This window comes from Aptenodytes patagonicus, chromosome 23 (assembly GCF_965638725.1).
Source record: "Aptenodytes patagonicus chromosome 23, bAptPat1.pri.cur, whole genome shotgun sequence".
Taxonomy (NCBI): domain Eukaryota; kingdom Metazoa; phylum Chordata; class Aves; order Sphenisciformes; family Spheniscidae; genus Aptenodytes; species Aptenodytes patagonicus.
In genome coordinates, this window is record NC_134971.1 from 3,782,100 (window position 1) to 3,809,336 (window position 27,237).

Below are 27,237 nucleotides of genomic sequence, written 5' to 3' on the forward strand. Positions count from 1 at the left end.
AAAGAATAACACCACACTCAGGCGTGGTTGGCAGGAACCACGGCTCAGAAATGAAAAGTTCCCAGAACCCGCTTTGGAGGGTTTTTGGTCTTTTTGTGAAACTTGGCCAATAAAGTACTGGACTTGGCTGACATCTTCATTAAAAGCCTGAGACAGGCAGCCCACTGAGTCCAGTTGTGGTTAGCACCCAGGCTTTTCCTTCCGTTCCGTGGGTGGATTTCAGCCCCAACTTGGAGACGGTAGGTTCCACGTGCAGGTCCTTGTAGCTGTGTGGTCCCGTCTTCTCTTCAATGGTATTGAGTGGTTCTGAAGATTTTGGTGCCTGTTTTCTTCCCTAATCCTGTTTTCTGTTTTGGGCTGCTTTAGGAGTTTTCCCTCCAGCGCCTGGACAGCCTGCTGGACGACCGAGTCAACATCCTGGGATTTTCCATTTTCAACCAGTCTCATGCTTTCTTCCAAGAGTTTGTCCAGAGCCTCAACCAGTCCTGGCAGGAGAACTGCGATCACGCTCCTTTTACTGGGCCAGCAGTAAGTAAAATTCATTCCCATCGTCCACAGCCTCCCTGAGTCAGAAGCTGCTATAATCCATCAGGAAAACCTCGTGAAAAGAGCTGCAGGCTGGTTCTGAGCAGACACTGGCAATGCAGTGTGAGTAAAGGCCATGCAGAGGTAGAAACTCTGGTCTCAAATGTATGGGTGCATGGTATTGACTAATTATTTAACCCAAGTAATCACTGTGCTAAAGAGCTCGGGCATATCACCAGGCTGCTGTCGTACTGCTGTACCTTGGATTGGCTTTCACGATTGTCCGTCTTGGGGAGATGGCAGTCCAGGAATGGGAAGAATGACCCAGACAGAGCACCTTAGCTGAGTTAAGTAGATAGGAGAGGACTTGGGGTGTCAAGCTGTGACTTACAGGGGAGCCTCCTGATCTGGAGAACACTAAGGTGATCCTGAAAGCCTGTGGTCGCCCAAAGGGACCTTGGGGAACCATGTCGGTATAGAGCTTTAGAGGGTTTGTCTGTACTTGAATGGCTGTACAGCTTTAAATTCAAGCCTAATCTTAATTTGAATTATATTTAGTATGTGAGTGCAGGGGATGATGCGGCCTTGATTCAGTGACTCCCTTGTGAAATTTGTCCCTGTGTATTTACCTCTAGGAAAATGGCTTGAGGAAGAGGGAGTCTGGATGCAAATAGCATAGAACAGGCTGGCTTAGGCAGATGCCAAGGGGCTGTGTTATGCTGCGTGCTCTAACATCTCCCTGATGAGCGTGCAGATCAGCACCGAAATCTTCCCTAGGGACTCTTCATAACTGGGAAGGTTTGCAAAGCAGATTTGCCAAATCGGGGATGCAGGGGGCCGCGGCTGGAGCTGGGGGAGGGGAGAGACAAAATGCCATCAGCGGAACTCTTTGCATAATTTCTAATGAACTCAGAGTCCCCTTGACAAGCTGAGGCAGCTGTGTACTGCTGAAAACCTCCTTATTATCACTATGAAGTGATCTTAAGCAGGCAAAATAAGAAGCTTTCTGCCCTTTGTGCCCACATCCTATTGGCTTGACATGGATCTCAGGCCATGGTTAGTACGTGCCTGGGACCATCCTGCTCTCCCTCCTCCCAGCCCTCCTGGGTGGAGGCAGCTGCAGTGAGCTTGCTGCCTGCACTGCTGAATCTCTATAGATTGCTACCAGGAAGCTTCCTATTTGGATGATAGTTACAGGGACTGTTTGGAGGCATTAAAAATAAATTTCCTTCTAATAGTACAAACAGAAGACGGTAGGAACAGGAGCGTTGCAGATCTGATGGGGAAATAAGTGATCTCATTGCACTTCTTACCCTGTGTTGTCTTGAACAACCAGCAAGGGTTGTTCAGCAGGGTGAAAGGATGCAAGAGTATGCCCCATTGCAGCACTTTTTTTTTGAAAGAGTGAAGGAGTTCAGGGCTGAATGGAGCTGTTTGGTTTGTGAGCCCAAGCCTACATCACCCATCAGTGTAATATTAAGTCAGCTGGATGCTCCTTTCACTCATTCATAAAGCACAATCAGCCATACAACAGGCTTCCTCCCGAGGACATATCTAGAGGGAGGGTGCTCGGCCACGCTGCACCACCCTGATCTAAACCGCTCCAGCCCTGCTGTCATTAGGGGACCTTCCCAGGGGCTGCAGTGGCTTCCCAAGCACCTGCTGTGCGGCTGCTCTTGTCTGTGCTGGGCAGCTCCCTTTGTGCTAGGTGGTGGTCAGCTGCTCAGGAGGGACAAATGGGAAATGGGCTCTTGGTGTACAAATGGGAAATCGAGGCATGGAAGGGAAGTGACTTTTCCCGTTATATCAGCATCAGGGAGTCTACAGCACGATTGGAAAAAGGGTTCAGTTCTCCCGAACCCTAGTGTAGAGTCTTAACCAACAGATAATTTCTTTCTGATGATGCGAACGTTCACTCTCTGTTCGTAGCAAGGCTCCCATCACCAATATGCCATGTCCCAGGTGATGAGAAAAGTGCCTCGCCCTGGGTGGTGAAGACACAGAGCAGAGGTGAAGTGAAATATTCCCAGGCAGGGCACGTGTTTCCTCTTCCGTGTCTGCAAGGGAAATCCAGTACCATTTTGCCATGCATTGTCTCTGCCGTTGGAAATCCGGCAGGTCTCATCTCCCAGAGAGCATTTCTCTGTGTAAGAACTTCCCTTTTTAGTCCTGGGAAGCAGATACCTCGTGGGATAGCTCATGCTAAAAAGAGAAAAGGAAGCTCAACAGCTGGAAGTGACAGGAGGGAGGTTTCCTGTGAGCTGCAAAATCCCAGGGCTTTCTTGCTACTGCTGAGAAAGCGTCTGAGGAAGGAGGAGGGAGCTGCTTGCTCTAATGCCATTCTCATTAATCACATTGCAAAGAAAGGAAATCAGAGAAAATCATTCAAATTACAGATGGCTAGATTAGGTAATTAGAATTTAGGCTAAAACAGATGTTTGTAATTAAGTGTTTATGTCATTGAATAAAATCCAGATTGTAAAGTCTATTTCACAGGATTTTAATGGTTTTTAATTCTCTGTGTTATGTTTGGGGGCAACGATACAGATGATAATATTTTAAGTAGAAAAGAAAAAAAAAACCCACATCGCAAAACCCAGACTAGCCTAACCTATTCCTATTTCCCTGGAGATCAGTTTACCTTTAAACATGGCCTTTACGTGGGAGATTTCCATAAATAAAAAATAAAGTGGGATCTTCCACTCAGCCATGCTTAGCCTGCTGTTAGTTTCTAGAGGAGTAGGTCTGGTGTTGGGAGGAAGGTGTGCTGCATCCAGCAAGGAGCTGTAGTGTACCAAGGTAGAGCTCGGGCACCATCCCTGCTCCCGAGGCGCAGGGCATCAGATAGCGTTAGTTGTCTTAAAGACACTGGTGGGAATGGGCCTGCCAGCTGATGTGCGCAAGGGCTGGAGATCTGTTTCCTTGACCCTTTCTAGTTGGTGAGGTGTTGCCAGGGCTTTGTGTCACAGTTGTACCCTGCAACACCTCCTTAGTTCTCGGGTACAGCCTCTCCTCGTGCAGCTGACCGGCGTGCCGAGGGGAATGGAGCAGCGAGCCCATCTGCCCGGCCCACCATCTGCTGCTTTTTCTGGAGCCTTGTCCTGATGAGGCATCCATCAAGTGGCAATTTCTATCAGCAACTTTCATTGTTAAGAATTAGGCTTTAGGGATAGAGGGAAGTCCCTCGAGACCCATGAACCTGCGAGTGGAGGACCACCACTGAGCTTACCAAGTCTTTCACGTGCAGCCTGTCATGGAGCTCTTACATTGCAGAGACAGTACAAAAACAACAGGGATCTGCACAAATCAGACGATGCACGCAAGGAAGAGAATCAATTTGTTAACAGGCAAATTGGCTTTTTGTGACAGAGTGACAAAGCTGTGTTTTAAAATGAGAACATAAAAGTAGTGAGAGATTTTATAGGCGACATGAGAGCAGTGACAGATCCCCCTTGCTGAATCTGCCTGGAGGAAGTTAAAAAGGTGCTGCCTCCAGCGCTCTCTCCGCTCCTCTGCTGAAGGTGATGGCCCCGAGGCATGAGAGACCACGTGGCTGCTCTGCACCTGTTCCAGTGCAAAGTCAAGCAGCTTCACTTTTACTGCACCACTAACTTAACATGAGTGTCATTGTTTAACCCCAGCCGGCAACTAAGCCCCACCCAGCCACTCGCTCACTCCCCCTCGGTGGGATGGGGGAGAGAATTGGAAAAGTGAGAAAACTCGTGGGTTGAGATAAAGACAGTTTAATAGTTAAAGCAAAAGCCGCGCACGCAAGCAAAGCAAAACAAGGAATTCATTCACTGCTTCCCATGGGCAGGCAGGTGTTCAGCCATCCCCAGGAAAGCAGGGCTCCATCATGCGTAACGTTGACTTGGGAAGACAAACGCCATCACTCTGAATGTCCCTCCCTTCCTCCTTCTTCCCCCAGCTTTCTATGCTGAGCATGACGCCATATGGTGTGGGGTATCCCTTGGGTCAGTTGGGGTCAGCTGTCCCAGCTGTGCCCCCTCCCAGCTTCTTGTGCCCCCCCAGCCTGCTCACTGGTGGGGTGGGGTGAGGAGCAGAAAAGGCCTTGACTCAGTGTCAGCACTGCTCAGCAGTAACGAAAACATCCCTGTGTTATCAACACTGTTTCCAGCACAAATCCAAAACACAGCCCCATACTAGCTACTGGGAAGAAAATTAACTCTACCCCAGCCAGAAGCGGAGTGGATGTGCTAAAATGACCCAGTGCTCATCTGAACTTTCTGGGCTGCAGGAGATAGCTGGAAGCAGTGAGCTTGTATTATAACCCCCGCCAGTTAACCTTGAGAGAACCTTGCCTACCTATGAAAGCCAGAGAGACCAAAGAACCCAGAAGAGCTGCTGCACTCCAATGCTATGTAATTGTGAACGGTTTCCTCCGCAGAGCCTGCATCCCAAATTACCTTGCTGTGTTGAAGACGATTTATTAGCATTACTGAGTGAATAGTGGCAGGGGGAGATGGCCATTAGGTAGGTGGTGTAGGGCAACAGAGAAAATGCTGCATTGGGTTGAGGTGAGAGACAAACGGGAGAGCGGCAGCGCTGCTGGCGGGGTTGCAGGTGGCAGTGGAGCAGGATGATCCCACACCAGCGAGCATGGAAAGATGCGGAGTGCCTTAGAGGATTTTGGTACCAGAGGAGCAGAGGAAGGAATAGAGTGAAGGCCATGGACCTCCCTTGGTCTGAGTCCTGTTGGCTGCTCAGGAGATATTGAAGGGGGAATCAAGGTAGGTGTTTAAAAGGAGGGGCATGGGTCTGTTTACTTGCATGTTGCTGTGTTGCCAGGCTCCCGTGTGGCCAGGTGCCATGCTCCAGGGCCCACAAAATTGAGAGGCTGGCATAGGAGCCTGCTTTGAGCCTACTGGGGCAGGGAATGGCTGCAGAGATGATAAGCAGGATCAGGAATGGAAATGCAGTGCTTCTGAGGAAAGTTGTGATTTTTTTTTTTAAAACAAAGAAAGAGGTATGTTGAGAGTATGGGAGGGACTCCAATTCCCTATGAAGAGGACTTGATCCTGTGCATCACAGCCCCCTCCTCAGTCCCTAAATTGCTTGAAATCATAAGGGGGCTGCCAGAAATCCTAACAAATTGTTCGAGGCTAAGGAGTAAAATATTCCAATCAATAATGTCAAATGCTTCACTAAGATCTACAAGTCTCTTGCTCACCAGCTAATAAGAGATCATTAACTGCTCAGGGAAAATGGAAATGAAAACCCAACAGGAGACAATTAAAAATGCTAGGCCAATATTCTGATTTGGTATGAGATGGTGAAACTTTGGGGTCATAGGGGTTGCGTTTGCTCTCGTAACGTTTTCGTTTGGCCAACTGGTATTAATATGGTTCCTGATTCAGAAAAGCAATTGCTAATTGTGTATGGTATCCTGTAACCTGAATGGGATTCAGTCCACAGTTAAAATTAAGTATGTGCTAAAGAGCTTCATGGAACGGGGGCCGAGGACAGGACAGGCTGGAGAGGTCCTATTAGGAAATGAACTTGTATTGAAGGTAAAAAAGAAAGGTAGAGAGAAGGATATATCAGCTCCTTTAAGAAGCTCTGGAAAATGCTTCCCAGGAGGGGAATGTTTAGGTCAGATGTGAATACTAAGCAAAAAACGGTAGCAGACGTACCCCTGAACAGAAAGGAAGAAGTGCAGGAGAGAGGCTTGCTGCTGTTGCAAAGGGAACTGTGGTATCTCATAGCTGAGGCAGGATAGGAAACAGGATACCCAATTTCTGTTCCCGCTCTGCCACCAATTCCTTATGTGTCCTCAGGCCGCTCAGCTCCTCTGGTGTTACAGTTTACCTCCTGCAAAATAGCTGTAATAAAACTTCATAGCTCTGGAGCCAGTCAATCTTTATTATTAGCAGAAAGCTCTCAACATATATGACCAAAGGTGCTGCCCGTTGCATGGGAGGAGGGTCAGATACAAGACTGACAGATGCCAGTTAAGTTCCTCAGTGCTCACTGGAGAGTCCCCAGATGCTATTTGCTATTTTAAGAGATTAAACTGGTACGTGCAGGAGGAATGTGAGAGAGCAAATGTGAGTCTGTACCAGGGTTGGAAAAGCAAGGGGTTACTGGTGCCATTAGACTGGCGTTTGGGGTTTTGCTAGCATTAGGCTGGAATCGTGCCTTTTAACTCGTGCTAGCTTGTACGTTTTAAGGTTTTGTGCTGCTTGTTAACTGCCTAATCCCAGGCCATTGTGGTCAATGAGGTCTTACCACTGATCTGAGTAAGGTCAAGCAGGGTTAAGTCTGGCTCACTCAGTACCAATTAGTAACGCAGTTGAAGCCAAAGGTTCGTTGGGATGATTGAATTGGGCGAGATTGTCCCTGCAGGGCCACTGGCAGAAGTGAATAAACCTAATCAGGCTTTGGGAGGAATAGGGGATGCGGATACTGCTGAAGTGCCGTAAGTCACAAACAGGGTAAGGTGGGGGAAAGGAGCCTCAGGCTAGAGACTGAACCTGTTGCCGGGAGCTGGGATGGTAAGAGGATGCTCTCAGAAGTAGCCATGAGGAAAATGTAGCCTTGATAGTAATGAGTTGTAACAGCTTAATTCCAGCAGAGTCAGGAGGTGACAATAATTAAAAGTCAAATCTTAGTCACAACAGTGAACACGAGAGAGCGAATGGCTGATTATTAACTAGATCAAAAACATCAAAATGGTTGTGCATGGGTGAAAAACACAGTTTGTGAGGCTTGATGGACAAAGAAATCTGATTAAAGGCAAACAAAGCAAAGATGAGAAGGAGATGGGACAAGCTCTGTGATTGTGGACGTTGCTTCCGTAATGCCATTACAGAGCAGGTAACGCCCAGCAGGAAACTGGAGGCTGTAGCAAGGGACTGTATGGTCTCTATGGGGTCTGAAAGCCAAGACTTAGTTGTCTGAGAAGCAGATCTAGCAAAACCTCATTTCTCGTGGATCTGCCTTTCATAGCAGTGGTCAAAAAGAAGGACTCTCTAGTGCCTAATGAAGGCTGAAGCAGCACAATCATCTTTCCTTCTGTGGGTACAGGCACAGGATCTTTATTCTGCCCAGCCACCTACAAACCTGATGCTCTCAGGAGTGTTCCCCCGGCCAACAGCTTAATCGGGGGTCACCAAAGCACCAAAAACCCACAGCTTGATTAGAAAGGGTTAGAAACCCTGAGGAACAAGCAAGCAGAGACATAAAGGGTAAGGAAGCAAGCAAGAAGAGAAGGAGAAACGTAACAGACTGGGACTAGGGCTGACAAAGGGATTACACTCACCCCAGAAATGCCTACACAGGCACAGCAGTTCAGGGATACCATTGCTTTTGTCTCCCTGTCCTTGGATGGGTGCAGATGGGTTGCAGGGTATTGCTCGAGCGGAATGGTAGGCAAGCAGGGCTTGCCGTCTGCACGGAGGCGGCCAAGGATTTTGCTCCTTTCTGATCCCAGCTGAGGTTGTGGATAGAGCACGCTCCTGCTTGCTGCAAGGTCCTGATGGTGCAGCGGGAGGCTCGATTTTTGTCTTCCCATCTCAATTTTTTTTCTTCCTTTTCCCCACAGCTCTCTTCTGCTCTGCTGTTTGATGCCGTGTATGCTGTGGTGACTGCCGTGCAGGAGCTGAACCGGAGCCAGGAGATTGGTGTGAAGCCCCTGTCCTGTGGGTCTGCCCAGATCTGGCAGCACGGCACCAGCCTGATGAACTACCTGAGAATGGTGAGAAGGGACTGAAGTTTGCTGGCGTGTTAGGAGCTAGTGCTCGTCCCTGCTGGAAGCAAAAGACGTGTATGTACATGCTGGTGCAGTTCTCAAGCACAGCGTCGGTCTGTTTGAAGGTAGCACTGGGAATGAAAAGAGAGGAGATCTGAGGGCTGGTTTGTCACGGGCCTTGGAATGACATGAAAATCTCCATTTTTCAGGCTTTGCTGCAGAAAAACTGGAATTCAGTGTTGCTTTTTTTTTTTTTAAAGTATGAATGTTTCTAAGTGATTTGAGCTCTGTTTTGAGTGAACTTGAGTTGATATAAAGTCGTGCAATACAATTGCTTAGAGCTCAGTGGCAAGAGGTGAGTTTCCCTGTGAAGGGGTTTGGGCTCCCTTGAACCCAAAAGTGTGGTTGCTGGAACTGATCAAGCCTAGTTCTGGCACAAGAGCAGGTCCTGAAATTTCAGCCTTGTGAAATAGTTGGAATTTGTCAATGTGATTCCTCAGAGCTGAGCTTGACCATGCAGAAGCAGCATGTTTTCTGAGTCTGTTTGGGGTGCAACTGAAATATCATGAGGATTTTTTCTCCCAAAGGAAGGCTCAGCTGAACCTGAACCTTGTGCCACTTTGGTCCATGCATGTGAACCCTGCTTTAAATCTCACCCTTAGTCAGAAACAACAAAACTCTTCACCTTCCCTTGGCTCTGCTACTAGGAGGCCCAGTAGCTTGCCCTTGTTCCTGCAGAGGTGCCCCAGCAGCAAGTGAGCAGTGGTTAATCTGCACAGTGAGGCTAGACACTTGTCCTGGCTCCGTTGCAACATGCTCTTGTGTTAAATGCCCGATGCAGTGAAACAGCATGTAACGGTTTGTGGAGGAATCCCCAGCTAGTGATTCGGTGTGACATGGCAAAAAGCTCGTGCCTGCCACAGAGCATCTCAGTGTTAGCCTTGGGATGGAGGGAGGTGGCAAGGGGCTGTGGAGGGGGTTGTTCCAAGGCAGCTGGTGCAAAGAAATTTGGGGAGCCCTGCACCTCGCACTGCCGATTCTCTTGTTCCCCTCCACGTCTCTCAGTGCTACCCTAGCCAGACTCCGAAAGCGATTAGGATTGAGACACGAGAATTGCATTGCTGTTGCTGCTGGGAGGGTGGATGGCCGGTGTGCGGGATGAGCGGCCGCCACCCCCGGCTCTGCTGCAGGCGGTGGGGTGAGCCGCCTCGATGGGCGCTGTAACTCATTCTCTCTTGGACAGGTAGAATTGGAAGGTCTCACCGGCCACATCGAATTCAACAGCAAAGGCCAGCGATCCAACTATGCCCTGAAAATCCTGCAGCACACGCGCAATGGCTTCCGGCAGGTAAGAGCGGCTGCGCTGCCCAGGGGACGGGGCCCGGGGACGGTCAGTGCGTAGCTTGGTGAGGACTCGGCTCAGGCTGCTGCTGCGGGGGCCGAAGGGGGTTGCGGACACCCCCCCTTTGCAAGATGAGCTGTTCAGCAAGCGACAAGCGCAGCGTGGATGTCACAGTAGCTCTCGCTGGGCCTGGGTTGGCAAACACACCGTGTTTCACTTCATCAAGAATGTGTCTCGAGATAATTTAGATTTGTCTTAATGTGTCAGGCCCCTGAGGTGGTGATGTTAGAGCCAATATCTGTCCGGTCACAGTAACCCCTCCTGTGCAGGAGATAATGCAGGGCATTAAAGTGTGTGCTAGATACAAGCTCATGCTCAAGACACTTTTGTTCTTAAGCCTGTGGTGGAGACACATGTACTCAAAATTATTTGGATGAGGGAAAATGGGAGAATTTCCCATGAAATGGGCAAAAAGGGTACTATGAACCTTTCCAAACAACTGCTTCTGGAAGGGAAAGCGAAGGGAGAAATCCCATGTCAGGAGCTCCCCGCCGTCTCTCCCCAGCGTGGCATGCAGGAGGAAGTACAAGATAATTTACCTCTCAGTTTATGGCGCGTGTTCCTCTGTAATGGGTTTGCTTAGCTCAGACTCTCATTTGCTTTTTGTCTCAGTGCTTGTAGATTCCTCACAGCACTGGTCCTTTTTCTGCTTGTAACCCTCTTTCTGTCCAAGGGGTATTTTCTGGCTTCAGCTAAGGTTAAGGATAACTGCATGGGGCCACAGGCATCAAACTGTTGAGATTAGATGACACAAGCCCAAGGAATTAGGGTTTTACTGGTAAATCCAAACCTCCTTCAGGAAAAAAATGGAAGTCCCAGAAAAAGGGGTTTCATCTGTCTTATTTCCCTGCTGACAGCTCCACACCTGCCCTTTCCTCGGAGATTGCCACTTCTCCTCGACGCTGGCAGAGAACAAAAGCTATTGTATCGTACCCCACACCGACAGAGCATTTTGGCATTAGGAAATCTCTCCTGGTCTGGCAGCAGTGAATTTTAGCCTTGGCAAGGATGTTGCCTGCCAGTTCTTACCTGTCAAGTGACAGCTCAGCTTTGATGCTGCCTTTAGCTGAGTGAGCGGGGGATTGGGATGGCATTTTCCCCACAGTAAGATCTCTCATAGCACCAATGCCCTTTTTAATCATTTCCCAAACCCATCATACTCTGAGCAAAAGTGACAGATCCAAGCCCCCATCTGCATTAATAAGAGCATGCATTCAGCTGGAGCAAAGGAAGAAATGCTGTAAACCTCGCTATGACAGCTATGTTTTTGATGGGTTTAAATGTGGCAGGGAGTTCACATTAAATGCACAGGTCCTCTTGGAGCAGTGCTTCTCCCAGAGCTCCGCAGAGAGCTCTGACTGCAGCCTAATCTGCCTGAGACAAGTCTCAGCTCTTCTCCACAAACCCGGTCTGACAGGAGAAAGCCCTTTTTGACCTGTTGCATGCAACAGCTCGGAAAATAAGCAGCTTCGTGTTTCAGAGGTACCCAGAAAAGCTGCGCTGGGACTAAGCTTTTCAAATTTCCCATCGGAACGCGGTGGTGATAAATCACTTCCAGTCGCAGTAACAAGGTGCTGGAAGGACCGGGCAGTCCCTCGGTGTGCGCAGCTGCCTGCTGTGAGAGCCTGTGGTGGCTGCAAGCCCTCTCCTGGTCAGAAACCCACCAGGGATGAGTTAGTCTTCATAAAACTGTTCTGTATGCCTGCGGCAGCCTTTCCACTGTCTGCTCTCCCCTTCTCAGGCAGCCCCCTCTCAGGGGTCTTGCCTGACTGATAGCAATGCCCAGAGGAGTGTTAGGGCTTCTCACAGGCTGCAAGAGTTTCTCGAAACGTGCCCGGCTGGGAAGGGTGTCCCCAGACAGAGCTGTGAAATCTGGGCAGGGTCCTGCCTGATCCTGCCTGCCCCTCTTGGTCACTGCAAAGGGAAGCCAAAGGCCACTCTGCTGTGCTATAGATGGTTATTTCCTTCTCGTCAGCCTGGCTTGTAATAAAAATCATAGAATCGTAGAATGGTTTGGGTTGGAAGGGACCTTAAAGATCATCTACTTCCAACCCCTCTACCATGGGCAGGGACACCTTCCACTAGACCAGGTGGCTCAAAGCCCCGTCCAACCTGGCTTTCAACAATTCCAGGGAGGGTGCATCCACAACTTCTCCGGACAACCTGTTCCAGTGCCTCACCACCCTCACAGTGAAGAATTTCTTCCTTCTATTTAATCTAAATCTTCCCTCTTTCAGTTTAAAGCCATTACCCCTTGTCCTATCACTACAGGCCCTTGTAAAAAGTCCCTCTCCAGCTTTCTTGTAGGCCCCCTTCAGGTACTGGAAGGCTGCTATAAGGTCTCCCCAGAGCCTTCTCTTCTCCAGGCTGAACAACCCCAATTCTTTCAGCCTGTCTTGGTAGGAGAGGTGCTCCAGCCCTCTGATCATCTTTGTGGCCCTCCTCCAGGTCCATGCCTTTCTTATGCTGGGGGCCCCAGAGCTGAATGCACTACTCTAGGTGGGGTCTCATGAGAGCAGAGCAGAGGGACAGGATCATCTCCCTCAACCTGCTGGTCACACTTCTTTTGATGCAGCCCAGGATACGGTTGGCTTTCTGGGCTGCAAGCGCATATTGCCAGGTCATGTTGAGCTTCTCATCAACCAACACCCCCAGGTCCTTCTCCTCGGGGCTGCTCTCAATCCATTCTCCACCCAGCCTGTATTTGTGCTTGGGATTGCCCCGACCCATGTGCAGGACCTTACACTTGGCCTTGTTGAACTTCATGAGGTTCGCACGGGCCTACCTCTCAAGCCTGTCAAGGTCCTTCTGGATGGCATCCTTTCCCTCCAGCGTGTCAACTGCACCACACAGCTTGGTGTCGTTGGCAAACTTGCTGAGGGTGCACTCGATCCCACTGTCTGTGTCGCCGACAAAGATGTTAAACAGCCCCAGTTCCCAAACTGACCCCTGAGGAACACCACTCGTCACTGGTCTTCACTTGGACATCGAGCCATTGACCGCAACTCTTTGAGTGCGACCATCCAGCCAATTCCTTATCCACCAAGTGGTCCATCCATCAAATCCATGTCTCTCCAATTTAGAGACAAGGATGTCATGCGGGACAGCGTCAAATGCTTTGCACAAGTCCAGGTAGATGATGTCAGTTGCTCTTCCCTTATCTACCAACACTGTAACTCCATCGTAGAAGGCCACCAAATTTGTCAGGCACGATTTGCCCTTGGTGAAGCCATGTCAGCTGTCACCAATCACCTCCTTATTTCCCATGTGCCTTAGCATAGTTTCCAGGAGGATCTGCTCCATGATCTTCCCAGGCACAGAGGTGAGACTGACTGGCCTGTAGTTCCCTGGGTCTTCCTTTTTTCCCTTTTTAAAAATGGGGGTTATGTTTCCCCTTTTCCAGCCAGTGGGAACTTCACCGGACTGCCACGACTTCTCAAATATGATGGATAGTGGCTTAGCAACTTCATCCGCCAGTTCCTTCATGACCCGCGGATGCATTTTATTAGGTCCCATGGACTTGTGCACCTTCAGGTGCCTTAGATGGTCTCGAACCTGATGTTCTCCCACAGTGGGCGGCTCTTCATTCTCCCAGTCCCCGCCTTTGCCTTCTGCGGCTTGGGCGGTGAGGCTCAAGCACTTGCCGGTGAAGACCGAGGCAAAGAAGTCATTGAGTACCTCCGCCTTCTCCGTATCCTGGGTAACCAGGTCTCCCATTTCCTTCCGGAGAGGGCCCACATTTTCCCTCATCTTCCTTTTACCCCCGATGTACCTATAGAAGCTTTTCTTGTTGCCCTTGATGTCCCTGGCCAGATTTGATTCTATCAGGGCTTTAGCTTTCCTAACCTGATCCCTGGCTGCTTGGACAATTTCTCTGTATTCCTCCCAGGCTACTAAAATGGCTAAATAAATCATTAGAAATCATTTAATTAAACCCACTGTGAGGGGATGGGGTAAGGAACAGACATTCACACCCTGGAGACAATCCTGTTCCCAAGGGTTATATTAACTGATTTACTCAGGCTCTTGTTTGAAACACTTCTGTTCCCTCCTTATTTTTAATCAAGCTCATGCTCGCTGCCCATTTCTCTTTCTCTTTCCCCCTCTCTCTCTTTCTCTCTCCTCCTCTCTCTCCTTCCATCTATGAAAGCCACTGGGACTTCCAGCTCATCAGCTTTGATAGAGAATTCACCAAATTTTGAAGCTGATGCAGCCAGCAAACAAATTAGAGACACTTAGATTTTCTAACTTGCTGTTGCTTTTGGGCAAGGAGAGACAGGGCTTTTTGACATCCAATTTTTAATACATTTATGTAATGCACCAAACGTGTCTTTTCCTGATTTAGCTTAACTAGTGGAAATTTTTCCCCAGCCATATGAGAGCTGCTCTCTGTTCATAGGATGCGCGATAAAGCACAGACTCATTAATGTGTTGGTGATCCATAGATCCGACAAGGACTGAGTTTGTAAATGTCATCGTTTTATTTTTTCCCTTTCTTTGCCCCTTTAAAAAACATTGCAGCACACCCCTCCGGTTTCAGCATAGTGATTTGCAGTAAACCAAGAGCTAAGGTTTGGCAGCTTAACAGGAGAAGGAAATGAAGAGGGGCTGTGATTGATACAGCCCCAGGGAAGGCAAGTGTGCAGAGGAGCGGCAGGGGAAGCCGCTGTTGGGGCTGGAGCCCTGCCATGGTCAGGTTGTCCCCAGCTCTGCCTGTGACCCCTTGCTCCTGTCCGGTCCTAGGTGTGGCTGATTAGTCGCCGTTTAGCTAAAGGCTCTGCTGGTGTCCTGAGACAGAGCAGTGGAAGTGACGGGGGTGTCTAATTGGTATGTTGATGAGATACAGATGAGTTACCAGCCGATAGCTCTGAGACCCTCTGCAATTCCCACCGCATCAAACCTTTTTAACTTAGAAGTGGCTAATCAGTCTCGATGGGGCTTGTTCCTCTTTAGCTGTTACCCCCAGCAAGAGTTCAGGGACGGATCCTGCCAAGAACTGAATGTCTTTTGCCCCCCAGGACCCGGTGAACTCAGTGCGTGCCACCATCACGTCCTGACTGGGCTATGCCAGGTGCCAATCATGTTGTCTGAAGGGGATGTCTGGGGAGGAAGGGGATTGCTGGGGTTGCTGCGTGGCCTCGGGTGGGTTGTGTGCGTGTCCTGTGGTTGTACAGGTTTTAATAGTTGGTGCTCTCTGTGTCCCGTGCTAACTTCTGTGGAGGAAGCTTTTACCTGCTTGCCTTGCTGGCATCAATCTTGCAGTAGTGTCCTTCAGGAGTGCCAGCCACGTGGCAGACCTGTGCAGTGTCCTCTGGCTTTCCTTCATTTGTTTGTTTTATTCCCTTTCCCTCCCCAGATGCCCCCGAATTCCCTCCGCTTCGGGCCAATGAAGGCACCATGTACGAAGTACCTACTTAATTGTATCTCCTCCTGGCACAGTCTCTTTCCCGTTAGTGCCGACAGGGCTCTCCAAATGCAGACTTGATGAGAGATGATAGTGTTTTGTACTCCTTCCTTTTCCTGGGGACACGGAGGAAGGCGAGGTGATGAAAGCAACCTGTAGGACAGCGCTTGCTAATCAGAGCCCAGAAGGTATCTGGGTTTGTTGCAGTGGCGGTCTCCTGCCTGTTTTAAGACACCTGTATTCAGGGCTGTCTTTACCTTAATTTTTAGCTGAGGAGTGGGGGTGGTAAGTACCTGTGGTGCCTCTGAAGCTTATGGAGAGGTCTTGCCATGTCATCTCTCCCTGCCATCAGCTGCCATTCAGGCCTGCGGGGCATTGAGCAGAAGACTTCATTAAAATCATTAGCTTGAGTGGTATTTTGTCATCTCGCGCCACAAGGAGCTTGAAAGCCCAGGGATCGTTACCGTGGCTGCATCTGAACAGAGGAGCTGAAGGATTGAAGGAGTGAACTGGGAATGCCCCACTTGCATCACGTTAGCCGCTGGTGATTTTCTACGGAGATGTGAAATCTTTAAGCGTCACCGATCCAAATAACGCCTTTTGCAGAGCAGCTAATCTGAGGGACCTTGCCTGTCTGTGGGGATGGGGCAGTGTCACGAGCAATGGCACTTCCTTGCTTATTCCAGGCTCGAGGCTCTTTGGGCTGGTTCGCACTGCAACTGTGTGTTTGCTCCCTGCCTATAACAAGGACATATAACAAGACAGACCTCCTGACTCGAGGTGCTTGCAGGTGTTGCAGGCAGGACGGGCAGAGCAGGGCTGGCTCTCCCTACGGCAGAGGCAGAGGGGCTGAGCGCAAGGAGGTGCAGAGATGACATCGTGGGGGTCTGCAGTGGGACCACACAGCATGAGGACATGGAGGGAACTTTCTCCATCCAGGCCACGGGCTGTCACCTGCCACGAGGGTGCACAATCCCCCTTGCAAAGGTATCAAGCTCCAACTTGCAACCAGGTGGTTGTGTTGCCCTCGCTGCTCTTCTGGGAAAGGTATGCCGTCACTTCAGCTCCTCTGATCATTAGAAACTCTCTTCTAATTTTCAGCCTGTTTATTTCTGGCTGGTTTATATCTATTTATTTTTGTGCCAACGCTATCATTTTAGCTTCAAAAGCTGTTCTACCTCTTTGCTATGGACCTCCTCCACCTGGTGTATTTATACAGACCAATCATATCCGCTACTAAAAAATCCCGAGTCCTAAAAACTCTTAAGTCCTAGTCCAGAACCTTAACAACAGGATCGTCTTATCCGTGTCCCTGTAGGGCATTTGATCGTTTTCTAACACATTTTGCAGATGAATGTTTTCTGTTTTTCAGAGGCTCTTTATACGTAGATAGAGATGATTAAAATCACCTTGACATCCATCTTGCAAGAGAGGGAGAGATCTGAGGATCCCAGACATCTTCTGACACATTACGCTTCAGAAACAGCGAACAGCGTGAGGAGTCAATTAGCAGCTTTATCATACTGTGAGGGGGACAGTGGTGAGCTTGGTATGAGCCAGGATGGGGTGGAAGTACCCCGGCACATGGGAGCATTTGGCTTTGGTGCTGTGTTAAAAGCAAGGTCAAACCCACTGCGCTGTCAGAGGAGGAGGCAGTCAATTAGTCTCAATATGCCAGCAGGGGAGGGACAAATTTGAGAACAGTGAGGGCTGTTAAAATTAAAGTTAATCTGTCACTAATCTCTGGTTGTGAAATCTGGGAGAAAAAAAATTAGGCAATGTTTATGACTGATCACTCGCTCAGAGAGGCAATTGCTGCAGAGAGTCTGTTGTTTAGCAATCACAGCAAGAGGCAAGCACCTTTGTGCAGAGTTGAGGAATACAGCTGGGATAAATCTATCCCATCACACCGATGCAGACCCTGCGCAGGCCAGATAAAGCTGTGCTTCAAGGACTCCCTGTCCACGAAGTACATGGTAAATCTCCCAATTTGGGACTGTTGTTCCCAGAGATGAGTCCTGCACTACAATGTCACCGCGATGCTACGAGCTTGATGGTAGTTAAGCCACAACAAGCTGTCAAGAGAACAGGATGCCCAAGATCTGCTCCCAGCCTGCTCTGACACACCGTCACTGTGCCTCCATCTCCCTGTCTGTCAGGTGAAGCTAATAACCCCCCAGTGCCTCTCCTGTTGGTGGGGAGACTCCAAGAGGTAATGCTTCCAACACATTCAGAGGTCCTTGCCGTGACAGGTGCTTTTAGCAGAGCGTTGTTAATGTTGGAGAAGGGGCTGGGCTGACAGCTTGGAGGAATAATCTCTGTTGTGTTATGCGCAGAGTAAACAAGCCCCCCCCCCCCAGAGACTCAACTGGCTCTGCCTGCGCTGCTGCATCCCGGTGCCTCGAATCCAGCCAGGGAGGAGAGCAGACATGCACATGACTGTCGTTTGCTTTCCCTGCCTGCTTTCGTTCTGCAGAGCCGTCGAGTGTAAGCTGTCCTGTTTGCACTTCCCACTGCTCCTCGTGCCTAGCGATGAGGAGACTGGATTTGGGACTCCTCGCAGATGGCTGCCTTTGTAATGGCTTGTCAGTCGCTTGGGCTGGATTTGCACCGACAGCCAGGAGAAGAAAGGACTTGGCCCTTTCCTCAACGTCCAGAGCAATTCAGTCTGCTGACAGTGTAGCAGCAGGGCTGCAGTTTCAGGTTGTGTTTGGCTCAGGTGCACGAGCTGGGAAGTGACTCTGAAGTCCTCGAGCCATCAGTCATGCCAGAGGCAAAGCACTGCCAAGAAAAGCGCCTGAGTGCATGGAGTCAATCCTGGAGTGGTGCAAATCAGCGTGCCTCCCATTCATTTCCGTGGCGGTGCACCCGCCTGGCCCGTAGCTCTGTGTCGCCTTCCACCCACCTATTTGAACATAATAAGATTACTCTTTGACGGAAGAGAAATCGATTTGTTCCTACCACCCTGACAACCGTGGCACAGAGAAAGGATAATCTGCCTTAGACCGACAGCACCCAAGATGGCTCGTGTCAGTGTGAGGGAACTGGGAACAGATTTGCTCTGGCACCATGGCTACAGCGGAGCCATGAAGACACCCCTGCATGTTGGGGTCACCCACTACCTCTCAGGGTTGCAGCAGCTCGCTTCAGTGGTGTCAGAGGACTTAGGCTGTGGCCAGCAATCCAGCATGCAGAGGGCTGGGACCTGACGGGGGCAAAGAGGCTTTGCAGGAGAAAAAGGAGAGAGAAGGGGTCTCAGAGGGAGCTGGCCTCCCTCAGCCGCCAGTCTATCCATGAGAAAAAACAGAGGCTCTTTTAGGGAGCATAAGAGAGCGAGAGTCTAATTTGCACGCTCTGAACAAGCTTCTGGAGGTGCTGATCTCTCTGCCCAGAGCTCTGAGGGAAGGAGATTAGGCTCTTGAAGTTAAAATTAGGTTTTGCTGAATATTCCTCCCCCTGGCTGAAGGCAGTGGCTGGTTGCGTTGTGTCACAGCTGAGTCACAATGTCCTCCTGAGCACTGGGGGCCTGGTCCCTGCCACTCGTTGTGGGAATTAGGTTTGCTGCAGCGACATTGATGCTTGGATGGGTGAATTAGGCTGTCCATGGAGCTGTTGGGTGTGATGAGCCTAATCAAAGGGTTTGGAGGTACTTAATCATAGTAGTTGGCATCCATTATAGCAGATAGAGGAGATGAGCCATGGTGCAGCACTGCTGAGAACCTGGCTTCATTTCACTACCTGCCACCAAGGTGGAGCTGCTGGTCAGGGCTGGAAGGAGTCTGCCCCATGTCGGTGCTGCTGCTCTGGTGATTGCAAGGGAAGCTGCGATGCTGTGATACTCCCTGTGAAGTGGCTTTTCCCTCCAAGGAACTCACAGTGGCCTATACCAGCCTTTAACTAATGACAGTGACGCTCACAGGAGGACAGCAGGAGGTTTTCCTTGCTTTCAGGCAGGTGAAACCTTTGTTCAAATTTACAGAAACAGCATAAGGCAGGACAGGAGTTGGAGGCAGGAACCCAGTCTCCCCATTTCTGAGCTTTCACTGTGAAATCATGAGACTTCAGCACTTCCTGAAGCTCCTCTGAGCCGTGTCTGTAACACATGGTGCCCGTGTGAAGAGCTCAGTGTCATCAAACCTGGGTGTAGCGCTGACCCTGCCGTGTGTGCTGGTGGTTGGGTCTTACTGCGGGATGGTGCAGCCGAGCCAAACCCTGGCTACAGCGTTGCCTTTCCGGCAGCCTCCCGTGAAGCGCCGCTGTGCCCTTGTCCCCTTTAGGAGTTGACCTCCAGAGAACTGAGGAGGTGAAGGGGTCTGCCAAAATGCACCAGGTTGCGAGTGACGACCAAGTCTTCATCCTGTGGCCGTGACCTAGCTGCCATGCCCTAGTGTGAGGGACAGCAGAGGCTCCCAGCCACACTGCTCTGGGAGGGACGAGCTTGCAGATTTGGCTGCGTGGGGGCTGCTGGGTAAGATGGACCTGTCTTGGTGGCATCTGGGGACGAAGCAGAAGGCTGCTTGGCCGCCGCAAGCCCCAGGGAGCTGCCCACCACACAGCTCTCTCCTGGTGCAGGGCTTTGCCGCAGCTGCAGGGAGGACGCGTGGGAAGGCAGCGCCTGCCGTGAGCAGGGACAGGTTTTTGGCGTTGTCACGTAGGTGGGGGTGTGCCGGGGCCGTGCACCAGTGGGTTAATCTCTCTGCTGGCCCATTGCAGGGGTGCATTGTAAAGGTAATGGAGCATTCATAAACACCGCTTCCAGGGCCAGCTTGATGGTTGTTAGTCACTGGAGCCATATGGCGGGTGCGTACAATAATTTGCCCTGTAAATTCACTTATTGTGCTGTTTATTGCTCCAGATCGGCCACTGGCATGTTTCTGAAGGACTCAGCATGGACAACAGGATCTTCTCCTCCAACATATCAGAGAGTCTGTTCAACACCACACTCATTGTCACCACCATCCTGGTAAGTGAGGGGGTCACCTACAGTTCCCATTAGCTCTTCGCCAGCCCAACACTTAGGGGTGTCAATCAGCTAGAATATTATTCCCTCTTCCTACCCCCTTCGGCCCCCAGCATGCAGCATCGCACACTGATTTCATAAAGAACAGACGATCAAATCTCTAATTACAGCACTGAGGACAATTCATGACAGTGTAATTAAACTCAAGTTGATGTTTCATATGGAAATGATATTTGATGAGTTCAGAAGCAGCTGGGGAGAGGGCTGGGATGGGGATAAGTTTCCATTTTACATTCATCTCTGAATGATGTTCTTGTTTTGCGTACAGCTGGTAAGTTGGAAGGGACAGTTGCCCCTTCTACCTACAAAATTACCAAAATTGGCTAAGATGGGTACAACTTTTATAAACCAAGACTCCACATCTACAGGCACCACTGTCCTTATTCAACAAATTCCCCTTCCAGGTGTTGCCTGTCCCATGATTTTTTCCAGAGCCTCTGCTCCTTCCTTAAAGACACTCAGAATCCTGAAGAACTCTGGGCAGTGTTTCCTCATGTCCCACAAAGTTTGCTGAAAAGAGGGACAAACTGTAGAAGTGGCTATATGCCAAGAGAGGCTGGGATCTGTATGTCTTGCCGTAACTCAGAGCAATCACTGGGCTGCTCTGGCATATGCCTGTTGGAAACAGCCCCCAAAGCATGATCCCTTAGCTCTGCTTCATATCCTAAACTGGGATATATCTGCTGCACCTCCAGCACGTCCCTGACACAGCAGGGGCCAATGAATACCAGTGTAGAAACAGCTCTGCTAGCTTTACGCCACTTTGGGTTTCCAAGAGATCAAACCAGCTTTCCGTATCTTTTATACCCTGGTGGAGAGGGATATATCGGGGCGGGAGGTTGGCTTGGGTGCCCCTTATCAGACCCTCTGCCACCCCGGTGCTGCCAGGGAGCCCACTGCCCTCTCTGCCCCATGCTCGGCGCTGTGCTGGTGGGATGCCTCGGTTAAGATGGGAATGACAGCTGCCCAGTTTCAATGCAGGAAAACCCTTACTTAATGCTGAAGTGGAACCATCAGGAGCTGGAAGGCAATGACCGCTACGAGGGCTTCTGCGTGGACATGCTGAAGGAGCTGGCAGAGATCCTGCGTTTCAACTACAAGATCCACCTCGTTGGCGATGGTGTGTATGGAGTCCCTGAGGCAAACGGCACGTGGACAGGGATGGTCGGGGAGCTGATTGCTCGGGTAAGTGAATTAGCTGCTCTTTTCAACTGTGCTCTAGTGGGACTTGGCAATGAAAAGCCCTGATGCTTTATTAAGTGCTCCAGGATGATAAGGATGGTTGGGGGTTTTAGTCCACTTGTGAGATTTTGGCCAGAAGATCTCCATTTAATGTGTTCTCCCAATGGCAAATATATTTGTTGTGTCGATGTGACAGCGTGTGAAGTAGTCAGAGCAGGAGTTAGGGCCCCTGGGTGTTCTCAGGGGTCCTCGCTTTGTTGGAAGGGAGGCCTGGACTCCGGGGTCCCTGTGTAAGGGCTTGTTGATACAGAATGGGTTATTTTTTTCCCCAGTGGAAAAATTAATGAAAACTTGAAACAGGAAAATATGCAGGCTCTGGCAGGGGTTGGTAGAAGCTGAAGAAAACTTAGAAAAACACACTGTTTGGGAGGGAAGCAAGAATCGCATTCCTATCGAGAAAAGTTTTGGCAGATTCATTTCAGCTCCTTGACTTTGAGTATTGTTTTTGGAGAGGAACGTTTTTGTTTGCTTGAAATGCATGGATCGAGATTTTTTTCATGGCTCTCCTTCGCCATGTTGCTGCACAGCAGCTAGACTGAAAGCTGAATGCTTTTGCTGGGTTTGACAACACTTCTGCGTATGTATGTGCTCAGTCAGCCTGTACCCCCCTCCCTGCGCTTTTTTTTTTCCTCTACAGCTAAAGGTATTCCTTCCCCAGGGATCCTGAAGCTCTGAAATGCTCCGAGATCCTTAGTAAAATAGGCTTAGGCAAAGCTAACGTTAAGATTGATGTTATTTAAACCAATACTTCCTCACTCACCGATTTCTACCCTGCCTTGTTATTACCGAAGCGCCTGTGAGAACCCAGCGACAGTTTCTCAGCTGGTGGCAATTCTGCAGTGAGGTGTATTTATGATAATCCACACCACTGTGTGAGAGGAGCCCCTGAGCCACCCCATCATTATCCTCACAACAGTGGTGCAACCCTCCTGCAAAGCGGAGGAATGAGGGCCCGAATCCATCCCCTGTGGCTCCAGGCAGGGGTCTGGGACTCCTGCCACAGCTTTCCTCCAGGCTGTGGGAGACGAGCGAGCATCTCTAGAAGATGCCCACCAGTATCTGTCTGCTGCTTTCCTTGGATGGCAAAGGGGGCCTGGCTGACGCTCGTCCTACCTACCTTAGGAGCTTCAACTGAGTATCTAAAGTCAGGTGGGACAACTCTAGGTCTAAAAGACTTGCTGAGGGTCAGGGACAGGGCACGGTATGGACTGGAGATCCCTCCTGAGCTAGCGCCCTATCTCCTGGGTCGCCCTTCCCCGGCGGAGCGATGTCTCTTGACACCAGCTGAGATCCCACCTCCATCTGCTTCTTCTGAAGAGCCTTCTGTACAGTTGTTTGCAAATGCTCTGGGCTATTGGCATAGTTTTTATACGTATCTCTCTGTGTATATATACATATATATATACACACACACACACACAATTACAGTTCTGCAACGTTTCTTTTGGGAGGCAAGAAGGAAGGCGCAGAGAGCAGCGTGTGATCTATGCAAACAAAGGAAGGGAACAGCCATCAAATTTTTGGCCTACTAACCTTGGCAGTACCTCTCCATTAAATGGGAGCTTCTGGAGGGTTGTTTTTCTTTAGTGATAAGTGTTTTAACTTCATCTTCAGATAGAAACCACTTGTTTCTTCTGCAGCTCGAGCCTTATTTAGGAGGATTTTTACTTCTGCTTCAGCAGGACAGAGCTGGCAAGGCTGAATCAAAAATTGGAGAAGAGAAAAAGCTTTTTCTGCTTTGTTCTTTCTAGATGCTTTAAAGTCTTTATAATGATTTCAGTGAGTTTTTGATCAGTCCCAGGGATTGGCACTTTGGATCAGGTCAGCCAGCGCAGATCTGGCCGTGTGCATGCTGTTGTGTTTATTCAGGGCTGCCTGGGACGTTGCATTCTGAGGTCATTTCAGAGCCCAAGGGGTTCCTCTCCTTCCTTGGGGGCTGACTGTCAGTGGGGTTTGTCCTCGGTTCCAGCCCCTTGTTCATCCCCTGTACCTCTTCAGGACCACTCGAAGCAGAAGAGCCAAAAGATCTTATGTTGGGCACACGTGTTCTTCTTTCAGTGGATTTATTCCTTAGGCACTTTTCTCCATACAGCCATTAGCACAGAGAGGGCAAACCTGTCACATGGGTCAAAACTTCCCAAATCCTACCCAAAACAAAAGCTCTGTGCCTGTCTCTTTGTACAGTGCTGTATTATCGTAGGAAATAGACTCTTTCTTGACCCCGATCAGCTGTCAGAAAGTGAGGTTTGACTCACATGCACTTAGCATGCAGGACCAGAAGGTCAGAAAATTATCCAGCTCCATGCAATACCTTTCCAGTATTTTTCTTGTCTCTGTAATCCCGCTGTGGCACTGGGGGAATCTCCTCAGAGCGACTATAGTCTATATGGGCAAAGTGTTTCGTTTTATTGCTTCTAAATTAACCAGCTATTGATTTATTCTTAAGTACTGGAAATTCTATTACAGCTAATTGTGCACTATGATATGATTGAGAAGGTTGCTATATAAACATAAATTTGTTGTTGACTCAAATTCACCAGTACATATCTTATTGACCTGCTCGCAAAACTAATTAAGAGCTAAGGAAGAGGGGATGGCTTGGGGGATTAGTGGAAGAGCTGTAGAGACTCCTGTGTCTAGGTCAGCAGCCTGACTTGTCGTCAGATCAGGAAACCTGTAAACTTTCTGATCAGCCGATGGAGATCTGGCTTGGGAGAAATCACTTGGAGGGACTCAAGCCCATTCCTTAGTGAAAGATGTCACAAACTCGGAAAACGCCGAGCTAATTGGTCCCTCCGTGCATGCAGGGCAGGGAGGCTGAACACCCTGCTCATTCCTTGAGTGAGCAGGGAGTAAAGCCGCTCTCCAGCCGGGGCAGATTTCCTCCGTTAGCCTTGCTGGCTCTGGCACAGACAACTGCAGTCTCCAGCAGTTCGGCTGACACCGTACACGTGTGCCATCCGTAACAAGCAAACAAGGGGGAACAGCAAATCTTCCCATCTCCTGTTTTTTGGCATCAGAGCCTTAGGGGACAATAGGGCTGGAAGAATTACGTCTTGCTCCTTCCCGCTGCAGTACAGTCTCTGGCTCAGAGTCCCTGATGGTTGTCTGGTCTTCTGTCTCTCTCTCTCCAGTGCATTCTCGAGCTGAAATGAATTCGCTAGTCTGATACAAGCCAACGAATGTATTTTCAAGGCAATGTGACGGCTTTCTCCTTGTTCTGCCACGCCTGTATTTGCTGTCTTGGTAGTGTAGTGCCGTGGTGGCTGTGCTCAGTGCCTGTACATCGGCTCACAGCGAGCCATTGGTGCTCAGCTCCCTTGCTCCTCCCTGAGGAGATGGGCTTGTGTCTGAGAGATCCCTCAGCAACAGTTCCTGAATTTACCCATCTCAGGAATGCCCCCAGAGAATAGACCTGAGCTAAGAAGAGATGGTGTGGTTTGGTTTTGCCAGGAAGCTTTGTTGGCAGGAATCTGACGCTGCAGTTTTGCTATAAGATCTCCGAGAAACTTCCCTCTGGTGCAGCCAGGATCAGTACCCTGTCTGGCTGGGTACCAGCACTAGGTGACGGTCCCGTCCGCAGAGGACCCAGCCCGCTCACCTGCGGCAGGGTGCAGGGGATGGGAAGGACAAAGCAGCCTCGGCAGGAGTATGCTCCATGCAGACTGACCGTGTGTTTTGTGCAGCTTGTATCAGCTGCCCAGGCTTCCTTTGGCATTGTTTAAATAACATATCACGTTTGATAATGGTAACACAGCAGATCTGTGAGTGTTTCCAGGGCAAGTGTATTTGGGCGAGGCTGGTGCTGCTGTAGAAGGAACGGAGTGAGGAGGTGCACAGCGTGAAGAGCAGGTGATTGGGGACAGCAAGCTCCTGCTCTTCCCTTCTGCGCAGGATCACTTGGGGAGTGAGATGCTGTGGAATAATGCTAGATCTTTGGTATCTGTGTCAGTGGTTTGAATCTGGCTGGGATCAGTGGTGGTCAAAGCTCTTTTTAAAGTGAGGGAGATGAAGTTGTCCATCTCGTGGAAGGGTCTTGCCTCAGGAGCAGAAACACCAAGAACTGAAAGGACCTTAAAGCTTTGGGGTGATGGTTTTTTCCAGCTTCCTTGCTGGTGACCAGGTGGTGCTTTACAATCAGAGGCCCTCTCCCTTCAACTGCTCCGAAGACGGGGAATGGCAGGAAGGGGAAAGGAGGGAGAAGATATTTCAAAATTGGCAGAGTCCTGCTCTCCGCTCGGCAGTGGGTGTTGGTGTTCAGCAAGAAAAGCTGTGCGTGGGTGAAGGGAGGGAGGGGGAGTCTGTTTGCACGCTATCGCGCTGGCAAGTGTGACATGGGGGGGGCTTGAGAGGGTGGGGAGCGAGGGGGAGTGGGGAAGTGAGGGAGCGTGGGTTGTTGAGCAAACACAGCGAGGGTACGGGCAGAGAGGTTTGCATCGCGCTGCTGATTTTGCCAAAATTGCACACAAGATGCTGGGTGTGGTGTGAGCTGGTTAGGTCTCGCTACTGTTCCCTGCGGGCTTAGGGTCCCCATTCCTGGTGCTTCACGTTAACTGGCTTTTGCCATGGGCATGGTGAACACCTGGCACAGACTTTTTCCTCCCACCCCTAGAGATAGTCCAGGTGAAGAAACACGAGTGAAGACAGACTTGAGGCTGACATCTGCACTGATTGCTGGTCATCCCATCTCTGACTATGGCTTAAATGGAGGGCTGCAGCCTCCAGCGCTTTCAAGCTGTCACTTTTCATATGGCAGAATTCATGCACGTCCTTAAAAAAACCCAAACACCAGTTTTGACTGACCCTCATCTGGCTCTGCTTTTAAATGCAAGAATATGCATCTGAACGCACAACCTGGCTGCCGCTCGCTCCAGCGGGAGGAGCCACACAACCTAAAATAGCTCCTGTCAGATCAGATGGGCAGCTGGAGCAGAAGCAATCAGTACATTGATCCGGCGGCTGAGCCGTACCCATCGTGCCGTGGGACAGATCTGCAGATGCAGAGAGACTGCTCTGTCATTGCCGCGGCAGTTCGGGAGCCGCTGCCCAGGTGAGCAGGCTGCAGCCAAACTGCCGTGCAGTGGCTGCTGCTTATTTCGCAGAGTTGCGCAGAATAGCAGAGATTGGAGGGGACCTCTGGAGATCATCCAGTCCAACCCCCTGCGCAAAGCAGGGTCACATCCAGATGGGTGCTCAGTACCGAATCCGGATGGGTTTCCGGCGGGGCAGGCATCTGCAGCAGCAGTGCTGATGCCAATGGGTCTGCAATGGGGGTAATAGCTGGCGGTCAGGTGGGTCCTGAAGGTTGAACACTGATTTTGGCTTTCTAGAAGGCCCTCCAAGCACGGGGGCAGTGTAAGAAATAGCTTTCTCTGACCTTGGCCACCCTGTCAGTGCTCTGTGGGCAGCACTGGTGAGAAGGGTGCTGTCATATGCACCCCGGGAATGTAGCATCCAAGGTCCTGTTCAAGTCAGGGACTCGTGCTCGTGGAAGAAATCCCAGCTTTGTGCCCCCAGAGCTGTCCTTCAGGCTTGTTTTCCCTGTGTTTGACACAGAGACAGCCCAAAGCCTTAATGCCACTTGGACTTTCTCACTGTGTTTTTTTTTCCATAGCTTGACAGGAGGTTGTGAATCGCTGCGGGGCCAGAGCGGGGCCAGTCTTCCGGCCGGTCCCCAGTGCCGCGGGAGGCTTCGACGGGATCCTCTCTGCCCGGGCTGAGGGCTGACGTCAGGCCCCATTCATCACCATTAGTGCCGAGATGAGCCTTGTCAGCATCCGCAGCGAGGAGGCGGCCGCCTCCTCCGGACTGGCAGTCCCTGCAGTTTGCTTCTTAAGGCTGCTTAATTGTTGTTGCTCTTCAGGAGCACGGCTCAGCCCCCATGTTTAACATCCTTTCCAGTGGCAGCGCAAGCCTGTCTGCTGATGCAGGCT

General features: G+C 50.2%; 1 protein-coding gene across 4 annotated transcripts in view; it reads left to right on the plus strand.

The window, feature by feature from the left end:
- Positions 1 to 27,237, plus strand: part of GRIK4 (glutamate ionotropic receptor kainate type subunit 4) — a 212,423-nt gene that overhangs the window by 162,904 nt on the left and 22,282 nt on the right. For 2 of the 4 annotated variants that reach the window (XM_076358471.1, XM_076358472.1), the window contains 5 exons: positions 367 to 528; positions 8,090 to 8,242; positions 9,480 to 9,584; positions 19,898 to 20,005; positions 21,044 to 21,247. In XM_076358471.1, coding sequence (XP_076214586.1) covers positions 367 to 528; positions 8,090 to 8,242; positions 9,480 to 9,584; positions 19,898 to 20,005; positions 21,044 to 21,247 — 732 coding nt within the window. Of the gene's footprint in view, positions 1 to 366; positions 529 to 8,089; positions 8,243 to 9,479; positions 9,585 to 19,897; positions 20,006 to 21,032; positions 21,248 to 27,237 lie in introns of those variants that run through there. The other 2 variants (XM_076358473.1, XM_076358474.1) reach the window with 2 other exon arrangements.